The 11103-nt window shown below is 45.8% G+C and overlaps 1 protein-coding gene and 1 pseudogene across 4 annotated transcripts in view; both read right to left on the reverse strand.

Annotated features, from left to right (window-relative positions):
* Window positions 1-10752, reverse strand: part of TUFT1 (tuftelin 1) — a 44938-nt gene extending 34186 nt beyond the window's left edge. For 2 of the 4 annotated variants that reach the window (XM_022564214.3, XM_022564212.3), the window contains exon 1: window positions 10611-10750. In XM_022564214.3, the coding sequence (XP_022419922.2) occupies window positions 10611-10670 (60 nt within the window). In that variant the 5' untranslated portion in view covers window positions 10671-10750. Of the gene's footprint in view, window positions 1-10610 lie in introns of all 4 variants that reach the window. The other 2 variants (XM_089915473.1, XM_022564211.3) reach the window with 2 other exon arrangements.
* LOC115802278 (small nucleolar RNA SNORA11) lies at window positions 8170-8292 on the reverse strand (annotated as a pseudogene).
* Window positions 10753-11103: the final 351 nt, after the last annotated feature.

Consider the following 11103-nt stretch of genomic DNA (forward strand, 5'->3'; position numbering starts at 1 on the left):
CTGGACCACCAGGAAAATCGAGAAATATCACTTTTAGATCAAGTGACTGGCAAATTTTAAAGATACTGATAATACCTAGGGTTGGTGAGGATGCAGGGAAAAAGACTAATCTCCCATGTATATCGTTGGAGATTATAAAAGTATTTTTAGAAACTAATTTGGCGATATTAATAAAGAGTTTGCATATTTTACAAACACTTTGAGTAATTCCACTTTTACGAATATGGCCTATGAAAATCCATGCACATTTGCCCAAAGATATGTGTGTAAAACTGTTGACTGCAATATTCTTTACAATAAAGACGTGGAAACAGCATAAATATTCTTGAGTGAGTGTGTGAGTCAAGTATGGTAACATCCACACCATGAAATACTACACTGCTGATAAATAAACCTCTATAAACTGACAGGAAAAGACCTCCAAGACATATTAAGTGAAAAAAAAGCAAGTCACAAATTCATTCATAAAATATGACTTCTTATTTATTTAAGTACATACATATGTTCATAGTATTGGTAATTGCCGGTTCCTAAATAAAGCAATTACTACATGCTGAGCCCTATTGGGCGCTGTTCTAAGTGTTTTACATGTATTAACTCATTTAATCCTCACAACACAACTATATGGTAGGTATAAATTCCCATTTTATAGACAAGAAAACTGAGGCACAGAAGTTAAGTATCTTGCCCAAGGTCATATAACTAGTAAGGAGCAGAGCCAGGATTCAAACCCAGGCCCTGTGGCTCCAGAGTCTGTGCTCCTACCCACCATGCCACGTTGGCATTTCTTGAAAGTAAGCACAACAGAAAAGCACTGAATTCATATACGCTAAGCTAGAGAAAGTCAAGGGAGTCAAGGGACTTTCAGTCCATATACTTCTATAGTGTTTTAAACTTCTGCAACAAAAATGTATTTATGTGACATTCCTATAATAAAATATATAAAATAAAGAGAAGGAAAGAAAAAGTACTAAACTTAGAGGTGGGATCTGAGTCCGACCCCTACTAATCCTTGAGCAAATCATTTTATTTCTCTGGGCAATTTTCCATCTACAAAATGGGGGTAATAACACCTACCTTGCCTACACTTTAGGCACGGTAGGTAGATGTGTAGGAACAGTGTGAAAGTGCTTTGCAAACCATAAATCACTTCACAAAAGTAAGGCAGCTTTAACTTTCCCAAGGAGCTCTGGAAAGACTGCAAGGGAGGAGAGTAGGTGAGACAAACTGTCTAAAAGAAGCCTGTGAATAAATCTAGGGTTCTCTCTGGCACCTCATCCTCTAGAACCAGAGGATCCAGTCTGTAAGGCCACAGACTTCACCCCACGGCCCCAAACCATAGCCAAGAAGGAAAACCCAGGCCCCTCTCTGCTTGGTGCCATTGGTTGTTTTCTGGGGCTGGAGTGACCCCAAGGCTGCGAGCAGGCTCCAGGGACCTTTAGGAATACCCCAAGATGTCTAGCAGGGTGGTCCCCACTGGGTACTCTCTGAATGGCAAGATAGGAAGGGGAGCCATCTTCTCTAAGGAAAAAGGAACAGAGCTAATCACAAGGTAAGCAGTCTCTAACCTCATAAACATTCTTGGGGAGAAGCCCAGCCAACTCCAAATTATAGGCAGCCTCTCCACTCTGTTCAAACAAATCTCCAGCTGTGACTCACTCCTCAGAGTGGGGAGGGGGTAAACACAGAGCTGAGGGCTTAGAGATCAAGACGCTAAGGAGGAGTGATACGGAGATATATCAGGGAGGCCCCAGAGGTTCTCACATCACTGGCTCATGTGAATAGGGTAAAGATCTATGGGAAAATACGTTTCCCCAGCTCCCACTCCCCAGGCTGCTATGAGGGCCATGAGGACTGGATGGCAGGTGAGGATCAAGGGACTCCGAGAAGGAAGTAAGGGAAGTGGAAGATTGCCCCTGAGCTGCAAACCAGCATCCTTAATTTATTCTCTCCCTATAACCCACTCTTTCACCATTTTGTCCCTCAACCCTGTTCCCTGTTCCCACCGGGAATGTACATGGTCTCTCAAGCTGCTACAGCAGCAGCCACCTCAATTTTCCCCTTCTGAGAAATGGGAATAGCCAGCACCTTGAAACAATGGTTCCCAAGAGGTCAAGATGAGGAAAGCCCCAATAAAGTCAAAGAGGCCAGATGCAGTGGTTGGGGGATGACCCTCTCTTGGCTGAGACTCCTAACCCACTCAGCTCACAGATCTCAGGTACCCTTGGTCCTGCCTTTTGCAGGGCTCTCTAGGTCAGAGATGGTGCTTTGTTGGGGACGGCACAAAGAATCAGTCCTGCTCCTCCCCACAGATTAACCAACAGAACAGGTATTTGCTTTTTGTCTGGCTACCCGCCCAGAGGCATGGGCTGGACAAGCTCTATGCAGAGGGCTGACCAGGATGACTGGGAGGTGAAATGAGAAAAAGGGATTTAGGGTGGCACCCTAAATGGGGCAGCCTTTCTCATTCCCTGGATCCCAGCACAGGGAAACACCAGGGCCTGGAAGTGAGAGTGTGCACATAGAGGGAGGTGGGCTCCTGAACTCTCCACTCTGAGAAAGACACCCTTTTGCCCAGCCAATCTCCCTTCACGAAACCCACCTAGTGCCCAGTCAGCCTGGAATTCCCAGGTCCCCAGCACCCTCTCCCCTCTCTAGTCTCTGATTACCTTGCTTTGTGATTTTTGCTTCTTTGCCTCCAGGTCCTAGAAGACCATTTCCTCTTCTTTCCCCTGTATTTTCTTCTCCTCTTCCTGCCCCTGCTGGCTAGGCTTAAATCTGGGCCAACAGCCTCCCTGGCGCATACCTGTTCCCTCAACTAAACCTCCCCACCCCTAGGAGACAAAGGTGTTTCACAAGACTCTGCATCATGACCCAAAGAGGCACATACCACAATTACCAGCAGGCGAGGAAGCCTGTCCCACCTGCTCTGAGCACGCGTGTGTGGAACCAAAACCATCTGCGTGCACACACCGCCCCACTACTCCCACCCGGGAGAAATATGGGCAAACTTTGGCGCCCAAAGCCTGGTGACTGGGTAAGCCTCCTCACCCAGATCCTCCCACAGAGCCCAGGATTCCCCAAATTCCTGGCAGGCTTGGAGACATCAGCTGTAGTGCTCCTGAAGGTGAGAACTTGGCAATGAATGGGGGAGATGGAGTGGAGTGAGGAGGAATTTATGGGCTGAGCTTGAGGCAGGTCTCATGAGTGGAAGGAACAGGCAGTCACCAAACTTGAATGGTTCCTCTGCCCAGGAGTTTCTTCCCCACGCAGGTGTCACAGAGCCAGGGCTTCCACCATTTTAGAATTCATTCATTCCTTTGGAGTAAGCATCAGTGACTCCAGATGAATCCCCTTTTAAAATGCAAATATTCTCACCCAGCAATTCCAATCCTAGGTATTTCTTTCCAAGAGAAAGTAAAATGTAAATCCACATAAAAACTTGTAAACAAATGTTCATAGCAGCATTATTCACAATAGACAAAAAGAAGAAACCACCCACTAATAAGGACCTACTGTCTAGCATAGGGAACTCTACTCAATACTCTGTAATGGGCTACATGGGAAAAGAATCTAAAACGAGTGGATATACATATATGTATAACTGATTCACTTTGCTGTACACCTGAAACTAACACAACATTGTAAATCAACTATACTCCAATAAAAGTTAAAAAAGAAGAAACAACCCCAAAGTCCACTCACATTTATTCACGATGAACATGTCATAATATATCCATACAATGGAATATTATTCAGCCATAAGAAGTCATGAAATACTGATTCATGTTACACCATGGATCAACCTTAAAAACATGCTAATTGAAGGAAGCCAGTCACAAAGGATCACATGTTATATGATTACTTTCAGATAAAATATCTAGAATAAGCAAATCATAGAGAAAGAGACTGATGGGATTGGGGGGGTGTTGGAAGAAAACAGGGAGTGACTGCTAATGGGTCAGGATTTCTTTATGGGGTGATGAAAGTATTCTAAAATCAGTTGTGCTGATGACTATACAACTGTGAATATACTAAAAACCAATGAACTGTATACTTTAAATGGGTGATATGTACAGTATGTGAATTATATCTCAATAAAGCTGTTATAAAAAGAAAATGAGGCCCATAGTAAGCCTTCAGTAAATTACAGCTTTAGTTTAAAAAAAAAAGAGTCGGGCTCAGGAAAGACTTGGTCTCAGGAAAGACTTGGTATGTAACTAATGCAGCTTCTGAGGTCCTAAAGGAATGACACCTATTCCAGGGTAAAGACAAAGGTTCAGACTGCAACTGATATAAAATTTCAAATCCACTCAGGCATTGAGAGAACCTCTCTGGCCTAGACTGACCAACATAAAAAAATGTAGAGAGGACTGGTGGTGGGTGGGGGAGGGGAGAGCAAATATTCTAAGGAAGGGTAACACTGATAGGATACTTAAAGGGAATCACTTTATCAGAGTCCAGTGCATCATGGGATACCAGCTGCCTTGGCCATGATTTCAGAAAAAGGAGGAGGAGGAAAGGAGCCCAGAGTGGGATGCTAAAATATGAACCCTGACTATATCACTCTAAGACAGTCCTGGCTGAGTTGGGACTAGCGAAGGTTACGCAGGTCTTCACTCTGGGTCTACCTATAGGTTCCTTCTAATTCTCAAGACCCTCCACTGGCAGAGGAAAGGGGAAAGGAACATGTAACAGCAAATATCAACATAATGAGAAGGAGCAAACCTTGACCAGACCACAGAGTTCCCAGACTCTTTCTCCATCCCTTGACCAGGGGAAGATAAAACACTCTAGCCAGTAAGTAACAGAAAATAACAACTAACATCTGAGCACCTACCGTGTTCCAGGCATTGTGCTTAATGTTTGATATGCATTCTTCACAACAACCTTATGAGAAGGGTGCAATTATTATCCCCATTTTAAGGAGGAGGAAACTGAGACAAGAGATAAAGTAATTTACCAAAGTGATCTTGGGCAAAGCAAACACTGAAGCCCTGACTCTAGTCCACTGGGTCAGATTCCCAGAACCAGGCTCTTAACCACAATGTTATTAATAGAATCATAGTTTAGTCAAAAATTGTGATATACCAAAAATGGGCAGAAGACCTAAACAGACATTTCTCCGAAGCAGATATACAGATTACCAACAAACACATGAAAAGATTCTCAACATCACTAATCATTAGAGAAATGCAAATCAAAACCACAATGAGGTATCACCTCACACCAGTCAGAATGGCCATCATCAAAAAATTTATAAACGATAAATGCTGGAGACGGTATGGAGAAAAGGGAACCCTCCTGCACTGTGGGTAGGAATGTAAATTGCTACAGCCACTATGGAGAACAGTATGGAGCTTCCTTAAAAAACTAAAAACAGAGCTACCATATGAACCAGCCAATCACACTACTGGGCATATGCCCTGAGAAAACCGTAATTCAGAAAGATACATGGACCCCAGTGTTCATTGCAGCACTATTTACAATAGCCAGGACATGGAAGCAACCTAAATGTCCATCGACAGATGAATAGATAAAGAAGATGTGGCACATGTATACAATGGAATATTCCTCAGCCATAAAAAGGAACAAAATTGAGTTATTTGTAATGAGGTGGATGGACCCAGAGTCTGTCATACAGAGTGAAGTAAGTCAGAAAGAGAAAAACAAATACCACGTGCTAACGCACATATATGGAATCTAAAATAACGGTACTGATGAACCTAGTGGCAGGGAAGTAATAAAGATGCAGACGTAGAGAACGGACTTAAGGACACAGGGGGAAAGGGGAAGCTGGGATGAAGTGAGAGAATAGCATTGACATATATACACTACCAAATGTAAAATAGATAGCTAGTGGGAAGCCGCCGCATAGCACAGGGAGATCAGCTCAGTGCCTGGTGACCACCTAGAGGGGTGGGATAGGGAGGGTGGGAGGGAGGCTCAAGAGGGAGGAGATATGGGGATATATGTATATGTATAGCTGATTCACTTTGTTATAAAGCAGAAACTAACACACCATTGTAAAGCAATTATACTCCAATAATGATATAAAAAAAGTTGTGGGGCTTCCCTGGTGGCGCAGTGGTTGAGAGTCTGCCTGCCGATGCAGGGGACACGGGTTCATGCGCCGGTCCGGGAAGATCCCACATGCTGTGGAGCGGCTGGGCCCGTGACCCATGGCCGCTGAGCCTGCGCGTCCAGAGCCTGTGGTCCGCAACGGGAGAGGCCACAACAGTGAGAGGCCCACATACCGCAAAAAAAAAAAAAAAAAAAAATTGTGATATAATTTCTTTGGGAAGATGAGAGAAGGAAAAGGGAGCATGTAAGGAGTGGGAGTATAAACCTTCCTATAATTCCTACAACAGGAAGTCAATGATGTCTAAAACTGATAAATCATAAGCATACCATTTAGAAACGTGGCAGTAAACACTAGAAAGGCTAAAAGAGTTAAAAGTGGTAACTTCCATGGGGCAGGCCTTGGGTAGGGAACTGCTTACAATTTTCTTTTAAAGGCCTTTTGATATTAATAGATCTTTTTAAAATCATACACATGTATTCTTTTGATAAAAAATGATTTAAAAGGAAAAAGAAAGAAAATCAGAGATCATGCCAATCAAAGTCTACTGTTGCTGTTGCCACAGTTTCCATCCTCCTCCACTGATAACAGCACTTGGGTTTGGCTTTGGAGAATCTCCCTCCTTCACTGGGCAATCCGGTGGGCCTGTCAATCAAGGAACCCCAACATGCCCTGGCCAAGGGGGAGAAGGGGCCAGTGACACCCTCTTGGAATCTTGAGCAGAATGGCAAAAAGACCTAAAACAGCTGGAAACACTTCACCCAGAAGCAGAAACCCTCCATTAGTACCTTCCACTTACCCAGGCCCCAGGACTCCCTTGGTTCGGACTTTTTAAGCTCTCCCTTAAATCCTCTGTGTTGCCCATTTCCGTCTAATAAATTCCTCTTTTGCTTAAGTTAGCTGGAGCCACTCTCTATTGCTTATAATAAGGGAACTTAATGGGAATGTCTAAAAAAAATGAGTTTGAGGTTTATCTGTGCTTTTATTTGCCAGTGTAACTTACTACAGTGGTTTGCAAACTTTTTTGATCTAAAAAATACATTTTACATCACAATCAAATAAACACACACACACACATATATATAATATGTATACACAGATATAACTGAAACAAAAGTTTTGCCAAAATGTCTACCCTAACACTCTGAGAGTGTTAATTCTATTTCTTTTTTTTAAGACTTTATTGTTTTTAGAGCAGTTTTAGGTTTACAACAAAATTAGCAGAAAGGTACATAAATTTCTCATATACCTCCCCACACACATGCATAGCCATTATCAATATCATTCACCAGAATGGTACTTTTTAACCAAAGATGAACATACATTGATACATTGTAATTACCCAACATCCACAGATCACCTTAGGGTTCACTCTAACGAAGTGAATGGTGCTGCACGGTCTATGGGTTTGGACAAAGGTATAATGACATATATCCATCGCTATAATATCATACAAAGCATTTTCACTGCCCTAAAAAACTTCTGTATTCTGTATATTCATCTCCCCTCTCCCCCCAGACTCCTGGCATCCATTGATCTCGTTACTGTCTCCATAGTTTTACCTTTTCCAGAATGGCATATAGTTGGAATCTCTTTCTTTCTTTTTGAAAAGAGAGTTCAAAGCCTTTATGCCTATAAAACCACTCATGGCCCACCCATGCATGGACCAGACAGGATCTAAAAGGCAAACTCGGGGCTTCCCTGGTGGCACAGTGGTTGGGAATCCGCCTGCCAATGCAGGGGACACGGGTTCGAGCCCTGGTCTGGGAGGATCCCCCATGCTGCGAAGCAGCTGGGCCCGTGCGCCACAACTGCTGAGCCTGCACTCTAGAGCCCGCGCACCTAGAGCCTGTGGTCCAAGATGAAAGTGGCCACCACAATGAGGGGCCTGTGCACGCCAATGAAGAGTAGCCCCCGCTCATCATAACTAAAAGGAAAGCCCACGCGCAGCAACGAGGACCCAACGCAGCCAAAAATAAAAAATTAAATAAAATTTTTAAAAAAGGCAAACTCTTCTAATACTGCAACTTTTCGTCTAATATTCAGCCCTGTCCCACTGGTCCTGCCCAGTAGAGGTACAGGGGGACACCTGTAGGGTATTTATTTATAGGAAGGCCACAAGTTTTGAGCCCCTTGTTACAATGATTCCTGTTGGGTGTGTTGTAAACAGAGAAACCATTTCTTCCGGCTTCCTGCTCTGAGCACATCTATTTCTTTTTTAACGCTGGTTCTGACCCACTAAGTTGATCTCAGTGATTATGTGATTATGATCAGCAGTTTGAAAAAAAAAACACTGGCTCCCTGTACCTGCCGCATCTACCTCCAACAATAAAAGCAACCCAGAGAATGCATTAGCCATAGTTCCATGTCCATGTGCAGTGCACTGAGGCATATGGCCTGGCTGGTGGAGAAATACCAACACAGTCCAAGGGTCCTGACATTCACTAGGACACACCAGACAGTTAAACTATCTACACTGCGGACACCAGAAGAAACATCTGTTCGTTTATTTATTCATTCACTCACTTTACACAGGCACTGAGCACTCCTTCAATGGTGTGAATATACAAGAGGTTCCTGGAGACTGTCCAGAGCCATAAATTCTATCTGCAGGATGGCTCAGAGGAGAGGAATCCAGGAAAAAGCTTGTCTCCTGACTGATCGATTGTTTACAATCTCCTCCCCTTCCTTAAGAGCTCAGGAATGTCTCTTAACACCAGATCTCAGCAATAGTTATGTCATTCCCACCTTTGAAGTCAAATAACTCTCAAGCCCAGCCTAGAAAGAAGGAATAAAAGGGAATTTCTGTCTCCCCCTCATTCTAGAGGTCTCTGATAAGCTTCAAACTAGTCTATGGCTGGAGATTGTCTGAATTCCTTGCATTTTTCAATCCACTATTCCCACCCCCCCGGCCCTCCGCCCCCCGCCAGACAAGCAGCAAAACATCAAGGGATGGAAGAGAGTGTCAATTCATTCTCAACACTGCCAATGCCTTAGACCTAAGACTTTTCTGGATCTCTTTTCTACAGCAAGCAAAAAGAAGCGCAAACACCCCTCTCCTTTATTTTCCTCATACCCCGTTCCCTGCCTCAACCATCCCAAAACAGTGAGCAAGCTCATGGAGTAGGACTTGGGGCTGACACGATAGAGGATGGATTTTTTCTATCTACTGAAGATGAGGCATGGAGGTACTGGGGTTGCGCAGTAGCAAGACCTGAATTGTAATGTGGTGGAAACTCTCACAGCCTGGGCAGAAACAGAGAGGGGACTGTGAACAGAATTAAGTGATCGTGTATACCCTAAACTTGAAATGAGAAACTATTCAACAAATATTCTTTGAAGAGCCATAATTCAGGTGCACATGGGTTAGCTCTATCTCAAGGGCATGCTGAGACGAAGAGGGGAAGGGAATCAGAATCGGAGTGGAGTGGGGGAAAGGGAGGCATACAAACGCCCCATCACCTTGTCTCTCATTTCACTCCCCCCACAATAGCTTAGAAATTGATGAAATAACACACACCCATTCTGGGTTAAGTTCCCCAGCAGACCTAGAAACACTCAGCCACAAGTTACCCTCCTCTGCCTCTGGAGAGGAAGAATCATACAGTCTGCTGGGGTGGGGAGGAGACCAGGTACTGGGAGCCAAGGGAGTGAGGGGAGCTGGGCAGATCGGTTAGCACTGGAGCAGACGGGTGAGCACTCCTCTTTCCCCCACTCTCACTCCGTCCAGAAGCTCTCGCGTAAGTCACTTCCCTCCCCTTCTCAGCCCAGGTTCTGGCATCCCCTCCATCCACTTGCCCCGGGCTTGAAGGCTGGAGACGGAAGCAAAACCAACAACACGTCTCAGGAAGCTATCGGTTGGCCGACGGGGGGAGGGGAGCAGGAGACCCTCCATGGGGGAAAGAGGAGAAATCCTCTTTCAGCAGAGAGGTGACCCCCCAAGCAGACAGCCCTATCCCCTCCTAGCGAAAGGTAAGAGTCCCTGGCCAATCTCAACGTACCTGGAGTTCTACCGCCCCCACCCTCCAGTCCAAGCCCTAGGATTTCACTCTCTACCCTTTGTCTTGCTACTGCTCACCCAAAGCCCCATGAAGTTCTTTGAAGGGCCCCTGAGGTCACCAGGACCCACAGAAAAGCCTAATCCCCCTCGTTGGGAACCAAAGTCCAAAAGAACACAGGGATCCCGTCCCTGGAGCTCATTCTCCTACGACGCAATCTAGCAGCGCACAGGACGCCTGAGCAGCGCGCACCCGGAGACCCGCGCTCAGTTCGGGCAGGAGCCGCAGTGTCCTCCCAAAGGGCAGGGACGCCCCTTTTCCTTGAGCCTCAAAACAGTCTTCATCCCGCAACTCCCCAGGATTCCACCGCCCGCCGAGAAGCGGCAGAAAAAGAGAAGCGCCGCGAGGAGCTGACCGCACCGAGCGCTGCACCAGGTGATGTCAGCGAACTCCTCGCTGGGCAATGGAAGGGCGGAATTAGAAACCGAGAATACCGCGCGAGGGGAGGCGGTGCGGACGCTTTTTCTTACCGCGGCCTGCCCCTCCGCGTGCACATCCACCAGTGTACACCAGCTGTGCGTCCCGTTCATCTTCTGCTGGGGTCGCAGCTGGGACCCCAACCCTGGGCCCTGCGGTCCGGCTTCTCCCAGACTGGCGCGCGCGGAACCTTCCCTAGTATAGGCACGTCACGGGCGGAGGCACGATAGGACACGCCCCTAGGGCGCCGTTCGCCAACAAGCGAGCAAAGGGATGAAGTAGGCGTGGCCTAGGCGTTTCAGGGCACGCCCATCTGCGCTCTCTCAGATTTACCTAAAGGTGGGGCTTGGGAGCTGCTTATCTGCTTAACTGAAGTTTTGCCTAGTGTTATGTATGGTTGTACCTTAAACATTAGTCTTGCCCTCTCCTTTCAACTCCAAGACCAGTATTGGTAAGACAGAATCACCCTGCCTGCCCCTAGAGGATGAGGAGTTCGAAAAAAGCTTCCATACATTCTCCTCTCCTTATACATAGGCCAGCCTGTAG

Source organism: Delphinapterus leucas, chromosome 1 (assembly GCF_059928025.1).
Source record: "Delphinapterus leucas isolate spDelLeu-1000000601 "Yukka" chromosome 1, BTC_Dleu_Yukka2, whole genome shotgun sequence".
Taxonomy (NCBI): domain Eukaryota; kingdom Metazoa; phylum Chordata; class Mammalia; order Artiodactyla; family Monodontidae; genus Delphinapterus; species Delphinapterus leucas.